Here is a 19,384-nt window from a genome sequence, read left to right as displayed (position 1 = left end):
TTTTCTTGCATTTTCAGGGAAAATAGAATGGTAATTTTGGCTAATGAGGTATCAATTAAGATGTAGCCTTATGTTTTTTAAGAATAGTTTGAAAAAAACAAACTGAAATGAACTTTGTTCTCTTGGGAATTCTGCTACTTTGATTTTGCAATATTAATAGGTTGGGAGGGGGTGGGGGTGGGGGTGCACCAGTCAGGTGAAATTGTGCAGAAATCAATTTGGAAAATTGATTGAAATTTAAACTAATGATTTTAAACCCTCGAAAACCAGCATGGATGGAAATAAGGGAGGCAACCGTAACAGCGGCGTTCACAACAACGGTTACCAAGGTAGAGAACCATCACATGACTCTCGTTACTATAGGGAGGACTACAATAGTCCTTCTCGTGACCCCTATGCCAGGGGTAATGAGTATGCCCAGCCCCATGCCCCGTCCGCCCGGCCTGACCTGCCCCCCAGATACCCTGGGAACGGGTACAACTCAGGTGGGCAAAGACAAGGCTATTACTAACCCTGCATGTAAGTAATCCCATGTATTCGGAAACATTTATATATGGATGAATTGTATATCTTGTCAAACCTGGATAAATCAGAACTGCTTTTTGAAGTGATTGTTTTAAAATCATATTTTTAAATTGATATACTAATATTTTAAATTAAACATGTACTTATAGCATTATTTTTGCTTTTATCTGAATTGCTTACACAGATATTCTATACAAGTTTAATCCAGACCCAGAGCTGCTTTTTCTTTTTGCCATTTTTAGTTGAATTGATATTGTAACTGATACAAATTTGTTTTGCTAGAAGTGTGTTTGCTTAGCTGTGATATCATATACCAAGATTTGAAGATCACTTTTAATAAAGGGACAAATATTTCTTTTCTTTTGACAGGTAAAGCATAACACTGAGAGAAAGTATTTATGTCTGTGCATACATATATTGCATTATATTCATCTAATCACCAGTGTTTGTTATTTGTGATGTATAATATAAATATTGTCAGCAAATCCGATATGTTTGCATGGCATAAATACTTGTTGTAGGGCCATTAGACATTTATATTTTCAATAAATAGAGAGACATCATACACAGGTTAAATATGCAAGAACTCATTAAATGGAAATAGAAATCTTAAGCCCAGATATGTACATTTTATCACATTCTATCATTATTTAAAATTAATGTAAATTTATTGTTTCCTTGGAAACAAGATATCATGCTTTTGAAATACAATGCTTTAAAATATAGCGCTTAATTATGCATTCAAGCAAATAATGTACATTAAAATATCATAATTTAATATGTGATGAAATGATTAAACTAACCATTTAACACTGTGTTGCTTTGTAATTCATAGAACTTAAATCGATCAACACACCTTAAAAAATATTTTAGAAAAATGAACATTTTAAACAAAGCAGTCTTAAATAAAGGTTGAAAACTGAGATACAAGAGTATGAATAATTTCTCTTCCAGATACCCTTGCTAGCTGTGGTATAATTTAGTGCTTACCATGCCTTTAATCATGTACGGCTTGAACTGACATTTTGAGAGTTATCTAAAATACTTAAAGTTAATACTTAACTTTTATGATTAACTGTGATAGAAAGATTTCCAAAAGTTATGATATTTACAGTGTTGTCTGCATGGAACACTATATTGACGATGCTACTAAAATGCACAGATTTGCACATTAGTGATTTGTTGATTATGATCAGATATTTTGTGGTGTAAATGGTTTTCAAACTCTAATCCAAATGGTTAAAAATAATAATTGAATAACCAGCAGTTTTTTGCTCTTCTGGATTTCGAAGAAAAAAGTGAAGATATTGTCATAGCCCTGGTGTCAGCTTTGGCATACAGTAATGCTAAAATTTTAACCTTGGCCATAACTTCAAAATGTTAAAGATATTTAAATGAAACTTGGTACATATGTTGCCAAAGACAATATGCATAGCAAGGCCCATAACTCTGGATTTTATCTCCTGAATAAACAGACAAGCATGGGCATTTGCTCCACGGCACTGTTTTCTTCAAGTAATGAAATTGAAGTGCACATCTATGTGGCTAAACTGTATTCTTAGTTATGCTGCTCATTTATGAGACGAACAGGTGTTGGCATTTGCTTGCTATTTAGTTACAATGTGGAATTCAAGGGATCTTTAATTGCAAAGGATTACCTTATTGCTGAAAAATGTCAGTTCAACTTAAAAGGAAGAGAATTATTATGCTTATAGCTTTATTTCTATAACATTAAGGTATTATACAATGGTACTCTTTATCAACATTTCTATATTCATTTTGCTTCAGCTTTGGAAAAGGGAACTAAATTTTATGGACTTTTTTGTTAATCCTTAACATTTTGTTATTTATAGTTCAAAATTCTGCTTCATTTGTAATTGATTGTTCTGGGAATGAATGTTAAATTTGGGGAAAATAAACGTAATGCACACATTTAAACATGAACATGAACAGAATTAAGGTTTTACCATGTTTGAAAACATTTCCATTGTTTTCATCTATACATTCACTCCCATATTGTAACAGTTACCGGTACTAGTAGGTCCAGCTTAACTGTTCAATAGCTAGCATGTGGATAAATTGCAACCTTATTCACTTATACAGCATGCTAGTTATTGAACCGTGTCCTTGACAACATGGACCAAACAGTTCGTCACCCACTACCCTTGAGATTAAAATTTTGCACTCTCCCTGAAGCGAAGAACCTCAGATTAAGCATATGGTGGTTTTGGAACCTATATCACTAATCAAAGTTACTAAAATAATAAACTGTATTCTTGGCACAACATGGATGGGGTATGACATATGTTACTGCAAATATATAAAATAAGGCAAAAAAACAACCTTGTATACACTGCTGTATAATGAAAACTGTATTTTATTGCTTCATATTTATAGGCTTTTAGATATATTAATAGTGGAAATTTATTTTGATTGAACTTTTGAAAAAAATATTCTTGAGAAATCTGACCCACAAATAAGCCAGTTCTCAGATAGGGGACAAGGAATCTGACACACAAAATAAGCCAGTTCTCAGATAGGGAACAAGGAATCTGACCCACAAATAAGCCAGTTCTCAGATAGAGAACAAGGAATCTGTCCCACAAATAAGCCAGTTCTCAGATAGGGAACAAGGAATCTGACACACAAATAAGCCAGTTCTCAGATAGGGGACAAGGAATCTGTCCCACAAATAAGCCAGTTTTCAGATAGGGACCAAGGAATCTGACACACAAATAAGCCAGTTCTCAGATAGAGAACAAGGAATCTGTCCCACAAATAAGCCAGTTCTCAGATAGGGAACAAGGAATCTGACACACAAATAAGCCAGTTCTCAGATAGGGAACAAGGAATCTGACACACAAAATAAGCCAGTTCTCAGATAAGGAACAAGGAATCTGACACACAAATAAGCCAGTTCTCTGATAGAGAACAAGGAATTTGCTCACAAATAAGCCAGTTCTCAGATAAGGAACAAGGACACTGACACACAAATAAGCCAGTTCTCAGATGGAGAACAAGGAATCTGTCCTACAAATAAGCCAAATCTCATATAGGGAATAAGGAATCTGTCCCACAAATAAGCCAGTTCTCAGATAGGGAGCAAGGAATCTGACACACAAATAAGCCAGTTCTCGAATAGAGAACAAGGAATCTGACCCACAAATAAGCCAGTTCTCAGATAGGGAACAAGGAATCTGTCCTACAAATAAGCCAGTTCTCAGATAGGGAACAAGGAATCTGTCCCACAAATAAGCCAGTTCTCAGATAGGGAGCAAGGAATCTGACACACAAATAAGCCAGTTCTCAGATAGAGAACAAGGAATCTGACCCACAAATAAGCCAGTTCTCAGATAGGGAACAAGGAATCTGTCCCACAAATAAGCCAGTTCTCAGATGGAGAACAAGGAATCTGACCCACAAATAAGCCAGTTCTCAGATAGGGAACAAGGAATCTGTCCCACAAATAATCCAGTTCTCAGAAAGGGAACAAGGAATTTGACACTCAAATAAGCCAGTTCTCAGATAGGGAACAATAACCTTAATAATGGTAAATTGTGATGCCTGGTGATCAGATACAGTTTAGGTATATTTAAAATATATGACTCAAAACTGCAACATAAATACATGCAGCATTATTACAGTTTGAATATTTGCATTTTATTTTACCTGAAAATTGGACACAAATTACATATATTTTAAATCTTTGAAGGTCATAAAAATTTGGTTTTTATCTTTTAATGTCTGTCTGTCCATGACAAATCATCTCTGCTCCATAATACTTGAACCTCTGAAGAGATTTTGAAATAACTAGCCACAAATGTTCACCATATTAAAATGATATGCAGGGGCATATTACAGGTCAAAGGTCATATGACTATAGTTTGTGTCTGCTCCATATCTCTTGAATACGCCTGAAGGATTTTGAAATTACTCTTTACGAATGTTTACCATATTGAGATGATGTGCAGATCCCCTGTTACAGCCAGCTCGGTTCAAGGTCAAGGACACACTAAGAGGTCAAAGGTTATATGACTAAAATTTGTTTCCACTCCATGTGCCTTGAACCCAATGTCAAATGTCATGGAACCTGCAGACAACCACAGGGGGAGACATCATTTTTTATTAGAAAAACAATCTCTAGTTTTTGAGGTTTTTGTAAAAAAACAACTCTTGCACACAATACACTTTCAAATGATAAAATAATATGGGGTCATCCAAAATTTACGTATTTGTGTGTCAAATAGCTCAATATCGTCTTAAGTATAGCAGGTATATAAAAATAATTATACCTTTTTGATATGTAATAGAAATGTACTTGAAAACCTTCTTGATTATTAGAGTAGAAGATACATGTAAGGTATTTTTTTCATACACTAGTGGTTTAGATAAAAAAATAGTACTTCATAGAACGCTTGCATAACTGACTTTTGAAATAACTGTCAAAATGTCTATTTTATCATATTAAATTGTATAGTGTTTAATTATTTCTTTCAGAGTCAATGGGTGGAGATAAAGCTCCCTATTAGATACCAGCCAAACAGAACATTCCTCGCATTTCTACAAGTTTGTAATCAGCCAATCAGAAAATGTGGTCTACATTGCTAACATTTGGCATAGCCAATCAGTGCCAACATTCTGCAGTGGGCCATGTTTTTGAAAATTTTTTTATTATACAAGTTTCAGGATTAGTTTTGCTAGTTGTAAATACCTATTTTGTTAAATAACTTACAGAGTTTAGCCAACTGTCTTGTCCATTTGTGTTGTAGATTGTTATAACAATATTGTCATCCTATTTGTTGATGATCTAGGTGCATTTAGTGTCATACGATTGGTGTGCAAATACAATACATGTATCGTAGCAAATTTTCATTATTATTGATGTGCAATTTCAAAATTTGAGCATTAAGGCACTAAGTGTCTGGTATTTGCAAAACAAAGGAGTTCTTGCTGTCAAAATTAACTATTCTTTAATTTTAAGGTAGTTGAATATTGTATTTAAGATTGTAAAGAGGCATTATAATATTTTTTGAGCTGGTTCAAGGTAAAAAAATACATGAAATACCAGTTTATATCAACATGGCATTTCCACTGCTGTTCCATGCCATTTATCTGGCACAAACAAACCACTTTTCTGACAGGGAATTTCTAGCATTTAATTTAAAAACAACAACAATAATTGTGCAATCTACATGACTTTTGAGATGTGTAGTTTTTAGACCTATCTTGTTTATGGACTGGTCTCTTTCATACTAGGATTATACTAAATACAGCAGTTGCTCCTGTTGAAATTTTCTCTCTAATAACACTACTACTAAATCATTTTTGTATGAAATATTGTTTTTTTCCCACTGTATCATAAGAACTTTTTTGTTAATGGTTATGTTTTTGTTATAAATGTTGTAAACATTCAATCATCCAAAGAAATCCAAGACTCGCATAATGTTTGATCTTTCAATACTAGGAAGTCGTGTGATATATTGATGGAGACTCAGCTGGCATTTTGTCCAGCAATTTTATGATAATCATGTAGTCTGCTAGTAACTAAGCTCTACAGTAAGGGCTCAGCAGACATAAGTCCTTTTATTTAATGCTCTGTGGTGCTTTATAGAGATTTATCAGTGAAATTGTAATGTTAATTCACTGTTTCAATCAGTGAAAATATCAATTTGATATTTTTCATTTTGAAAATGTACACCTTTCTGCTATTCAAAACATACATCAGTGTGCACTGAACTTGGACGTAATATCAACAATGTTATTTCCTTAGTGACGCTATGTGTGCACACAGTTTAGCTTGCTTTTCTATTTAAATGCAGTTTAATGACTTTTAATACTTATTTTATGCATACAATGAAAAAAAACAATTCTGTGATTCTGTGAAAGATCACAATATATTTCTACTTGCAAACACCAAATGTGAATATTTCACTGGTGGCTATGCCACTCTTGAAATATAACTTTTGGTACTCACTCGGTGAAATATATTGAACTGAAAAAAATAATTCCCTTCCTTATAGTTTGATATGGAGTAACATCCATCTTGTCCTGGGCCCTTATATTAATATCATTTTAATTTTTAGAATTGTTTATTCTAACAAACTAGTTTTACCCATTAGATCCCCTGATAATGATCCAGTAATAAACTCATTCATTTTGTTTTCATGCGATCTTTGTTTTGACCTTTGCATGTGTAGTATTCCTGTATATCATGCATGCCTCATACCTTTAGTCATGTATAATATTTTTTTGCCATAGTATACTACTTGTAACTAATAGAGCATAAAAAAAATTTGTACTCTTATTTGTTAACTACACGTGTAAAGACCTGTCTTGTTTTGCATATTTTCAATTATTGACAGTTGGTTTTATTAAATTGCCTACAAACACAAGCTTTTAATTATATATTTTGTTTGTGAAATAATAGAATTAGAAAGTGTGCTGCAGAAGTTTAAGCAAATATAAGGAGCAGATTGAAAACATTAGCCTTGTATAGTTTTAGATAAAAGGGAATTCAGCTAATTGTCTGGAAGGATCAGATTTTATAAGATTGAATTGTTAATGCCTTTTTAACTTCTGCCATTACTTTTGCAAAGTCATTTTTATAACTGAGTATAAATATTGAAATTGATTAAAAGTATCTCTTCCAATTCCATTTAAATTAATAGTATATGTTTAGTATACTTTTTTGATAATTTGTCAAATTCAATTTCTTAAAAAGTTTTATCTATGTAAACGATACATTTATATTTCTGTTATAATATTTAGGTAGATTTCTTGTGTTCTTTTGATAGTCATGATAATCGTAATAAATACAATGCACAATGTATTTTTAGATAGTTTATTTTAGAATATATCATGTGTGCAATGATTTCCAACTCCTTATTTGAACTGTTCTATGTCTCAGGTTATTATTCAAACATTCCACTGTAAATGTAACTGTAGAAGGAAATTCCTTATACCTTGTCACCTTTTTTGATGGACAAGAATTTACAAGAAACATTGTGAAATGACAATACCATCAAAATCACCTTCCAACAGTACTTACAGTGCTTTGATTTTGAACTGTTTTAATTGAATTTTACACATGCTGTGATTGTTTGAAATTTTAATAACTTTTTCTCTGTATAGAAAAGTAGAAATCATTAAGACATATAGACTCATATATTTTCCAAAGAATAAGAATTTATTTTTGAAACAAAAACAGGTCCGAATATGAATATATACAAGTATATATAGTCATTCCCACATTATCAAAGACTTTCACCATATATATATATTGTATATTCATTACATTCACTGTCTTTGATAAAACCTTCATACTTAACATGTAATTTGGATGAGTTAATACGAAGGGTCCTGACATCAACAAGGGTACAACAAAATATCACATAACAAGAAAAAGATTAATTGCTGCTCAGGACCCTCTTTTTGTTGTTGATCAATACATTTGTTTTCTCAACAGGTGCCTTATGTTACCTTAAACATATCATGTTATATCATATGTACATGTCAGATTATTTCATTTTATTTTCATTGATTGCTCTTACTACAAGTTTTGTTTTGTCTATTTGTATGGTTGTAATCTTGTATACAAGGGGCCATGTCATGAAAGTGTTCAACATAGTTTTAACTGTGAGATGAAGAAATTCCGGCCCCAATTTCTTGAAACTACTTAAGCCTAACAAGCTTAAAGATGCTCCATCACTCCCAAATAAGATTTACCATATTTAATACATTTACCAAAAAGGTTTAATAAATGTCAAAAACAATGGTACTTATGAAGGATACTGAGTTAATATTTGAAAGAAAGCTGCAAAAACAAGGTATTTCTACCTCATGAGACGATAGATCACCGTAAATCTTTTACCATTCACCAATCATTTAATATTATTGCGTTTCTAGCTATCAAATACACGGTTATAAACTTGTTATTATTAATCAATATTTACCATAAATGCATTATTTAGTAAGTAGTTAAAGGTATGTATTGATTTTGAATAAGAGTGTCCTTTAAGAAGCTTATTTCATTAAGCCAAATTTCATACTTAATCAGGATTTTACATTTAAATCATACATGTAGCTTAAGGTGATGAGCATAAAGATAATTGCCTTTTGAAGTCCAGAAACTGTTAAGAATGTGAATACTGCACAAATTATACCTAAACAAAACTAGTGACATTAGCTTAATCATGTTATAAGGGACTTGTGATGTTTCGGGAAATTTGGGCCAGATGAATACCGGGCAAGTTTCCAAACTCATATTTAAGTTTAAATTTGCAAATTTAAATTAACCATGTGTATTCATTTGTGTGAAATTATTTGTTTCAATAGAAATTGATAGTATAATGCAATCAATGACAAAGTGGCGCAAGTGATTGGATTTGTCTCGTGTTTTCCTACTAGGTAGAATTATACGTATATTCACAATGCACACAGGGATATAAACTTTGGAATTATTTATATGAAACTTATCCATGTTCTTCAAGGTTTTTTGCATATCAGTATATACATGTCCAGTTATGTATTGTCTGTAAGGTTTCAAACAATGAAATAATTTAATTATATAAATAGCGTTGACTTTTATTGGCCTAAAAAAAATGTTTTAATATTTTACCTTTTAATGATTGCTTTTAAAGCAACTAATTGCCTGTATTTTTATTGTTGAATTTTATGTACATCTGTTGTAAATTTGACCTACAAATTAATTATCACAATCAATTTCATATTATTAAATTTAATAACAAAACATTGTACATTGTCATTCCTCCAAGTTGGTAAGGTTGAAAAGGTACCAGATTTGGATACTGAAAAGACCATATTTTTATCTTGTCTGGGTATTTTATTAATTAAAGAATTTAAATTTAGTAAATAAACCTTGGTGTTATTGGCAAGTCATGCGAAAACCTAAGGTTACTCGGAAACCATTCAAAATTCAGATGTTTGTCAATGAAAGGGAGTAACTCATCAAAATGTATATAATTTAATAATAATAATAATAATAATAATATCTTTATTTAGAGAAGGTATAAACACATTATGACATAATTACAGGTTCAACCATAACAACATCATATTTACAATTTCTTTTAAATGTCCTGAGTTATAGAATATGCTGCATACAAGTGTATTGGCATTGTGAACATGTGTACCTAGTTAGCCATGGTATAATTAAACAAGAGGCCCAAAAGGGCCTATGCTCTACTGGCATGGCTCTTGTGGTCATTTTCAATCCAAAGCATGTACGTTTGAGTAATAGGCAACAAATATATAGTTCACTTTTAGTGTTTGGGTTAGCTGAAAACGCCGCACGTTCAACATCTGAGGACAGGAAGTGTTGTGAGCAGATTAGTTGCATGAACTTTTTTAATATGTGCCAAGTAAAGGTAATCTGAGGGTAAAAAATATTTGCTTTCAAAACTGTACTCATCGTCAAAATTTCATTTCTGTAGCTTTAAAAATGAAAAGTCGGTCAAAGGTCACAGTCAAGAACAACATTAATGCTTGTTTGCAAAGCAGTTCACATGGTCAAAATTTCATTACTGTAGCTTTAAAAATAAATAAGTAAGGGGTGGGGCCAGCTTTTGCCCAAGGGGCATTATTTCAAATGTTTTCAATTGCATCATATGATGCTCCACAACAAATATCAAAGGTATGGGCCTTGTGGTTTGAAACAAGATTTTGAAAATATTTCTTAAATAAGTCTCTAAGAAAATTGTGACACCCAGGGCAGTGCCAGTTTTGACCCAAGGGGCATTATTTGAACAACCATGGTAGTGGACCACTAAATAAAGCCTTGTTCAAAGTAGCAAGGATTTGCATAGTGGTTTCAGACAAAAAGGTTTTTAATATTTCCCAATTTAAGGGGGGGGGGGGGGGGAGTCCGTCCCTTACAAAGAAAAGAGAACTCTTCCCTCGGCCTCCGCCAACGTCACCGAGGTCGTTTGCATTTGCCGCACTGGTCCCTTGCAGGACAATCTCAGGGGGGGGGGGGGGGGGCATAATTTGAACAAACCTTCACAAGCAATTGTGACTTTACATGTAAACTTGGCTAAAAATAGACTTCGCTCATGTAGACTTGGCTAAAAATAGACTTAGCTTAAAATAGCATTTTTTATACTTTCAAGACCCATAATCCAGGCATGCATGGGCAGATCTGGCTGGTTTTCAAAAGGAACCAAGTTTTAATGGATATCTAAATACTGTACAAGTTTCATCGAGATACAATCCAAACTGAAGAATGTATCATGTTCACAAGCAATTGTTTACAGACGAACTGATTTTTTAATACTAAGGCCCATAATCTAGGCATGCATGGTCGGATCTGGCTGGTTTTCGAAAGGAACCGAGCTCTAATGGATATCTAAATACTGTACAAGTTTCATCGAGATACAATCAAAACTGAAGACTGTATCGTATTCACAAGCTAGTGTTTACACAATAACATTTTTTTATACTATCAAGGGCCATAATCTAGGCATGCATGGTCGGATCTGGCTGGTTTTCGAAAGGAACCGAGCTCTAATGGATATCTAGATACTGTACAAGTTTAATTGAGATCCAATCAAAAATGAAGACTGTATCGTGTTCAAAACCAATTGTTTACACAATAGCATTTTTTTATACTATCAAGGGCCTTTGGCCAGTAGAGCTAAAAACAAGCGAGTTCCGCTTGGATGGAGCTGGAGTTGGGGTACAGAGCATTGCAAATATCTTCTTGTTCATTATACCCCTGCTAAAGTTTGTAGATTTCATCAAGGACATTCTGACCAAGTTTGAACATTATCTGACCAATCCGTACAAATTTATGGTTCTGGACAGAAAAAATGTGCCTTTTGACTGTTTCTCTTTTACTATACCTAGTGACCTAGTTTTTTTAGCCCTACTGAGCCACATTAAAGAATTATTTCGCTTTGAACGCCTTAGGTTGGGCAGGGGATAACAAGATGGCTAATTGTTGAGTTCCATCAACGAAAATATTTTGATCAAGCTTCATGAATATCAGCCGAAATATAGTCTCTAGTGTTGTCCAATGATTTTCCTAGGCTTTAACCTACTGACCTAGCTTTTGACCCAATCTGACCCACATTTGCAAGCAGTCGAGATTTCATCAAGGGGGACATTCAGACCAAGTTTGAACATTATCTGACCAATCCGTAGCAAGCTAGTTCAAGATAAAAAGTATGTGACGCGCAGACAACGCCAGAACAATATCCCCCTCCCAAAACCTTCAATTGGACAGGGGATTATAAATGAGCATTAAACTAACTCCAGTCATAAATAACACATTTATTCAAAGTAATAAATGCCATGATTTAATACATCTATAACTAAGACAAAAACAAACATGAGATAAAACAAGCTGTCATGTGAACACAAGTGGATTCATTTATTTATGTTATGAACAAATTATGTAGAACTACTGCCTTAAAATGAGAGAGATCAATTTTTGTGAAGTTATTTGCCACAAAATCTTTATCTGAAGAACTAAAACACTAAGCCATAATAATGGGCCTTCAGCAAAAAAATGTGTGACAACTAAGAGCTTATTTGATGGTAATTGCTGTATATTATACATGTATGTGTAGATGTTCAGGTGTATGCAGAAATTATTAACATTTGCGTCATCTTGTACATCTGCTGGAGCTTAAATAAAATCTTAACAACAGTTTAAGAATCATATTACATCAGTCAAACAGATAAACACATACCTGATGCATATTCAATATTAACTTCTAATTGTGCACCTTTCCCTTTTGTCATTTGCCTTCTATTTAGAACACAACACTAAAACTTCAAGTTGATTCTTTTCAATACTCCCATACCAATTTCCAATCCCCATTCTTCTGATCTATAATACTTCTATAAGGTTAACTCCAACCAAGTTTATCAAAAAAGTCACAATCAAGATGCCTGTGTTGTCTGCCTATTTGGAAGAGCGTATGGTGCACCAAGGAATTGATCTGCAATTCTTCCAGACTCCCTTAGAGCACTAAGCATTGCCCCATGCACAGTGGCGGGGTAGTTTCTGATTGTGTGCTCCCCGGCAAAGAACAGACGGGGCTGTGCTCCTTGTTGTGAAGAGATCGGGGTTGCCATCAGATCATAGTCATTGCCTATAACAAAAACATTATGTGACAAAGTGTAATTTTTCATAGCGTGAAAATTTAGCACATTAAGAAACTACATGGTCAGAAAAATGAATCCATTTTTTACTTCTGTAACTGAATACTTACTTTCAAAAGAACCAAATTAAGAATTAACTTCATAAAATTACAAAGTTGAACTCCGAAGTATGGAGACCAAATACCTGATGAGCCAGCAGCTACAAATGAATAGGAACCTCTCGCCCACGGGTCAGCCCGCCATCTTGTTACCAGGGTCTCCTTGGGCTGAGGTAAAATGAACATATGATTATTTCATATTAAAGGATCATATGTTTATATTGTTGTGTAAGTTATTGAAATTATATGAAAATATATGCATTAGATCTTGAACGGAGGGAGTAATATTGCGCAACATCAAAAGCTCAATTTTTTCCATGCCAGAATAAGTGCATTTAATTTTGAATAAATGTTACTATTTTATAACATACACATAAAACAGTCAAATGTCAACAATTGCATCAGATAATATTGCGACTAATGCCACAAAAACAGAGTTAATTAAAAATGTTGTCAAGCAAAGTTTACACATGGGAAATCAAGAATTCTAGAGGATTTACAACAGTGCAGTACTACTGTTGAAAATCACTCGTTTTCTACAGAATCGCTTTGTGGACTATGGACAAAATCGTCCCCCAAAACCAACGATTAATGAACACAATACCAATGATATTAGACTTTTGTAAAGAATAAATATACATAGACATTTTTATGTTAAACTAAAAATATAGATGTTATTTAAGGAATGAATTGCGGGGTTGATGTCATTATCCCGATATGAACGCAATTGGGTTGGTCAATGTGTGTGGAGTCCGAAGGACTCCACGCGTACTTTGACCAACCCAATTGCGTTCATATCCCCGATAATGACATCAACCCCGCAATTCATTCCTTATATTTACACCAATACTTCAATTATTTCATTCAAGAATTGTTAAAAAAAGTATTCATTTCATTTAAGAAAACCTTTAAGTAATCCGTTCTTACCCATTCTGTAAATAGAACGACCCGACTATAACCGGAAGCATTTTTTTTCAAATGACGTCACAATAATGCGGAAAAAGATCAACCACTTGGAATCACTTTAAAACGTAAAATTGAAACACTTCTGGTACCATTATATTTAAAATATAATAAACTAACACTTTTAAAAATGTTGATCTATATTTTACGGGACCTGCAGACACAATACAACCAATAACAAGATCAATAGCTTTCATGTATATTGTTATGCAATGAATTACGATCCGAACATATCCGAAGATGTTGCGTTCATCGATTGATGAACACAATTGCCGAAAGGCAGTTCATTTAAGGAATGGAAGTTGAGGTGTAAATATAAGGTGTTTAATGATAAGGCTGAACCATTAAAATAATGTTAAGAAAAATGGCAGAAACTCTTTCCAATAACATCGAAACAAATTAAGTACACAGAAAAGACTTGATCATTACCTGCGGTACAGCATTGTTTCCAAATATGCTCTTAAGCACTGCGATGGACCTGCCCACAATGACGTCATCACTGACATTCTCCATAATGGCAGCAGCCTCACCAGCTACCAATGCCAGCAGTACTGGGGCCTTGTACAGGTTCCTGTAATATTGAGATGGTTTAATTAATTGCAAGTAAATGAAGTTTACTGAACTGTTTCATGATATGTCAAAATTTATTCTATAATAACCATACTATTAACCAATCAAATTATTTAAATGTGCCTTAAGATAACTTGAGGACAACTGATCAAAGTATTTGTAAGATTGGCTCAAGAAATTGCATGACAGTGTATGTACATTTATAGAGCCTTTCTTCTTGAAAAGAAATACACTCAGTATGAAAAGGGTTACACATCCTGATCCATGTTGGAAGTAGGAAGAAACATACTCACTTCACTTTCACTTTCATTTTTATCATCAAATAAAATTTACAGATTCATTCATTAGATAAACCTTTATTAAAGCTGACAAAAAGCCGAGATACAGGCGCTTTTATCGAGAATCTTAAATTTGATTTTGTACAAATGTGAAATTTTCAGCAACATGTACGAAATTGCTCCTATGTTTCTAGATAAAATCGCCCCCAGAGGGCAAAGAAGCTATTTCATAATGAATCCTTAGTGCGATTTTGTACCGAACAACGCAGTAAGGGAAAAAAATCTCTCCTAAGTAGGAAAATTGGTTTCTAGGTTTCTTAATGAAATGGCCGCCAGAGTAACAAAGGCAAAGAAGACATGCAACTACAATCCTAGGTGCAACATTGTACCAAACCATGCTGTTATCGTACAAAATCTCTCCTAGGTAAGAAAATTGCTCCCAGGTTTCTGGGGGAAAATCTCCTGAGGCAGCGATCTGAATACATAAAGCCCATACCAGAACAAGAACAATTCTCCGCGACTGGCGGTGGTGCTCCCCACATGACCAAACAAGTTCGCATTCGGGTCCCAGAAGATACGGTCAAAACACAACACTACCTGCAAACATCAAGTGGGATACATTAAGAAGAAAAAAAACCACCCAAATGCATTCCCATAGTACATGTACAACTATGAAGTCTAGCATGTTTTGAATCATAAATCAATAAAATAAATTTGTGAAATCTCTCTTGGAAAACCTGCTGAAGTATGAATAAATGAATTATCGAAAACTCATCAAATAAACCTTCAGAATGTTACCCTGAAGACCTAAAGATCATATAACATGCTAAATTAAACTTCTTATGTCGACCAAAGTTGTTGGGGCTAATCATAAGTTAATATTTCTGTTTAAAGCCATAATGAAGCCTGTTGTAAGATCACTTATAAAAATTAAACTTCAACTTGCAAAGTCAGTAAATTTTATTTTGTACCTTCATTATAGTGCCTGTACTAGATGCACATAATATTTCTAAGAACTGTTGCCACACCCACCTTATTGAGATTACCGAAGCCCATCCTCTGTATGGCGGCAGATTTCCACTCCGGGAGGGGCGGGGTGAACTGTACACTGTTGATGCCCCCACCCCGTACACTCTCCTTCATAACCCCCAGGGGCAGCGTGCACAACACTGCATCAGCCTTCAATGTCTGCTGGTTACTGTTGTTCTTGGCATTGCTTATAACCACCTCAACACCTAGGTTACAAATAAATGCAATGAGTCAAAAAACTTTCACAACTTTTTGTTTTAGTGTAAGAATGCCATATATATTTTAGCTTTAACACTGCAATCTTACTCTGAAACAAACAAAAAGTTGTTTAATATATTCCTTTAAGGGATTTTAACATGAATATTAATTGAAGTTTATCTGAAAAGTGCTTCCAAAATGTATACAAACATACATCATTTGGGAAATGAAGTTGTTAAAATGTGTCCAAGCCCTCAATTCTTAAAATGGTGAAGGATATCAAATAATATTTAAATCACAAGCAACCAAAAGCTAAAATGAATTTTTGTCTTAACATTTTAATACACAATATTTAGTTGTCTTGAAATCTAATAAGTTTGTAACCACTTTTTCTTAAATCTCAACAACACAGAGATAATCAGGAACCAGTTTAAATAAATTTTAGTTGTAACTTTCAAAAATCAGTTGCAATGTCACAGTTAACAACTATTATATTTTTCATTTCATCAACTGTGTTTGACTTTTATACCGGCTAAATTACAATAATTTACAAAGTAGTATCAAAAGAACGGAAATATGACCCAAGATAATTTCACATTAAAACTAAGATCTTTATAAGAAAGCAGGCCACTGAGGCCCATTTTTGGAGTTAGTTGAAATTATCTTGGTGTCATATTTTCGCTATTTTGCTAGATATTGGTGTGAAAAATCAACATGTAATGTTCCTACAGATTTAAGACAGCTTTAGTTCCAACTTAAGATCCTAGATCATAAAATAAACAAGTTCCCTGAAGACTACTGGACATATTCGAGTCACAAACATAAGTGAAATTAAAATTCTCACACTATCATAGTACTCAGTAACCTGCGGGAGACAGAAAATTTCCCCCAACCATATTTTGAACAGGCGGACAATCACCTTCACATCTTTTCTTCTCACAAGTATGTATGTTATTCCTTACCTGTTGTAGTTACTCGGACCTGCCTGACAGCTGTGTTCAGTTTGATGTCCAGGCCTTCGGAGAGAGCCACTGGCACACATGAGTAGCCATTACGCACTGCCATGGGAAAAGAAAATGTTCATTTTATTGCCATCTTAAATCTAAAACCAAGTGTACCGGAAACCAACAATATATGCCTACCTAAATCTGCAATCTGCCCACTATACATGTACATGTGATTATGTGATATGGTAAAATTTGGCAATTGAAGTCCAAAGCTGCTAATTATTAAAGTAGTTTGCAATATTATTACCATAATAGTGATCTTATATTATGATCTGTGCAATTTGAAACACAGGCATAAACAAATATAAAGCCAACAAGTTTAAGTCATGACCCGCTCAAATTGACCATAAAGAAGTATGATATTGACCTAGAAGCATGTGTTAGCACAACAACATGCTTAATCAATTCTGAGAATCAATTCCAAACATAGTGCATATGAGTGGACCAGCTAAATGCTGGTGGTCAGCGAGCCAGAAAAGGTTTTCCTATGGGTACTCAAGTTTCGGCATGAATAATGAAAAGTTGTTACAACCACTTTCACAACAGTGGAACAAAAGGTCATGTTTTATTTCATGCAAAACCAAGACTTTGACAATACATTAGATTAACAACCAGTTGTGCATATAGCCAGTGGTCAGCGCACTCACATCTCACCAAGGCAACCGCGGTTCAATTGCTGGCCTGGGCACATGCGAGTTCAGTTGGTGGTTGCCAAGCAGGACAAGTGGGTTTTCTCCACATTCACCAGTTTCCCCCAAAACACAAGACCACACTCTCGTGTCACATCGTGCCAACGAGAGTGACTAACTATAAGTTAATGTAACTTTCTTCACAATCATTGTAAAAAAAATAAAGTTTAAACTAACTTAACAAGAGCTGTCACAGAGACAGCGTGCTCGACTATTCCGCCGCTTTTCAGTGTATGGATTGACAAGTTTTGGCGAAACATGCATGGATCACTGTTGGATTAGATTTCAATACATTACATGATGTGCTGAGATATTTACATAAATTGAATTGGAAAATATTTGAGGTGGTACGCAAACTTAAACATAAATTCTAAGTCGAAAAAGGGGCATAATTTTGTCATAATGCTTGATAGAGTTACCTCCTCCTGTGTACAGGTTGGGAGCATGATGGTGAACAAACATGCTAAGTTTCAAAGCCAGATGTCAATGGACTTTAAAAATATCTGAGGGGGTACGCAAACTTAAACGTAAATTTTAAGTCCAAAAAGGGGCATTATTTTGTCAAATTGCTTGATAGAGTTACCTCCTCCCGTGTGCAGGTTGGGGGCATGATGGTGAACAAACATGCTAAGTTTCAAAGCCAGATGTCAATGGACTTTGAAAATATCTGAGGGGGTACGCAAACCTAAACGTAAATTTTAAGTCAAAAAGGGGCATTATTTTGTCAAAATGCTTGATAGAGTTACCTCCTCTTGTATACAGGTTGGGGGCATGAGGGTGAACAAGTGTGCAAAGTTTCAAAGCCATATGTCAATGGACTTTGAAAATATTTGAGGTGGTACGCAAACTTTAACATAAATTCTAAGTAGAAAAAGAGGCATAATTTTGTCAAAATGCTTGATCGAGTTACCTCTTCCTGTGTACAGGTTGGGGGCATGATGGTGAACAAGTGTGCAAAGTTTCAAAGCCATATGTCAATGGATTTTGAAAACATTTGAGGTGGTATGCAAACTTTAACATAAGTGGTTATGCCGACGCCAACGCTCGGGTGACTACGATAGCTCTCCTTATTCTTCGAATAGTCGAGCTAAAAACAACAACACAACCGATGTGCATATGAAACAGTGATCAGTACCTACCAGTGAGATGTGAGCCAGAGAACTCAAAGTCGTCATCCTGGTCCCAGTGTTTCAGAGAAAGCAGGGAAAGGGGCGTGGCATTGGCAAACTCCAGGTTGGCAAAGTGCCAGTCCAGGATCTGGCGGTCCCGGGAGGATAGATAAACGTCACTGAGAAATAGAAGGGGAGGGGGTAAATAAGAAATGTAATGGAGCTCATGTATAATGGAATGTGGCTCGTATAAAAAGCAAACTTATAATGGTGTATGTGATATTTGGTGAAACAAAGCAGTTACACCACATTGATTGTCCAAAAGTTGACATCTCGCACCTGGGCCAAAGTTAACAAATGTCCTGAAAAGTACTAAAAAGTGAAAATCTTATATTCATTGTAAAATTGCTAGTACTAGAGCATTAATAGCTGAACATGAACTAAAAAGAAATCAATTCTTTCAGTTGCATTTCAAAATAAGCATTTTTGAGTTGCAAACTCAATTCAAGACATTTGTGAATATTGGACCTAATAGACTTGACTATACGGATGATCATGGACATAACAAAGCAAAACATCAATAAAATCATTGAAAGCCTTGCAGAACATTATCTTTTAAATTAAAACTGCCGATTATACCTCAGGTCTTACTATTGAAGAATTGATATGCCTTTTTGTTGCAGTGTGTGTATGTCAAGGAGGAAACTGTAAACCATACACATTAGATAAAAACTTCAAAAGAACTTAATTCATGTACGTAACAGTTCATGTAGGTTATTTTATTACACATTT

General features: G+C 34.3%; 2 protein-coding genes across 6 annotated transcripts in view; one reads left to right on the top strand and one right to left on the bottom strand.

The window, feature by feature from the left end:
• The window catches only part of LOC128202882 (prominin-1-A-like), a 46,678-nt gene extending 39,854 nt beyond the window's left edge, over window positions 1-6,824 (top strand). The window contains exons 25-26 of one of the 4 annotated variants that reach the window (XM_052904068.1): window positions 271-329; window positions 5,023-6,824. In XM_052904068.1, coding sequence (XP_052760028.1) covers window positions 271-329; window positions 5,023-5,054 — 91 coding nt within the window. In that variant the 3' untranslated portion in view covers window positions 5,055-6,824. Of the gene's footprint in view, window positions 1-270; window positions 520-5,022 lie in introns of all 4 variants that reach the window. The other 3 variants (XM_052904054.1, XM_052904061.1, XM_052904076.1) reach the window with 3 other exon arrangements.
• Window positions 6,825-11,799: 4,975 nt separating this feature from the next.
• The window catches only part of LOC128218302 (lysine-specific histone demethylase 1A-like), a 32,992-nt gene continuing 25,407 nt past the window's right edge, over window positions 11,800-19,384 (bottom strand). For both annotated transcript variants that reach the window (XM_052925961.1, XM_052925954.1), the window contains 7 exons: window positions 18,623-18,771; window positions 16,750-16,845; window positions 15,593-15,795; window positions 15,057-15,157; window positions 14,142-14,283; window positions 12,836-12,917; window positions 11,800-12,641 (listed from right to left, as the gene is read on the bottom strand). In XM_052925961.1, the coding sequence (XP_052781921.1) occupies window positions 12,430-12,641; window positions 12,836-12,917; window positions 14,142-14,283; window positions 15,057-15,157; window positions 15,593-15,795; window positions 16,750-16,845; window positions 18,623-18,771 (985 nt within the window). In that variant the 3' untranslated portion in view covers window positions 11,800-12,429. The remainder of the gene's footprint in view (window positions 12,642-12,835; window positions 12,918-14,141; window positions 14,284-15,056; window positions 15,158-15,592; window positions 15,796-16,749; window positions 16,846-18,622; window positions 18,772-19,384) is intronic.

Source organism: Mya arenaria, chromosome 2, assembly GCF_026914265.1.
Source record: "Mya arenaria isolate MELC-2E11 chromosome 2, ASM2691426v1".
Classification (NCBI taxonomy): domain Eukaryota; kingdom Metazoa; phylum Mollusca; class Bivalvia; order Myida; family Myidae; genus Mya; species Mya arenaria.
This window is presented reverse-complemented; position numbering and strand designations above follow the sequence as displayed.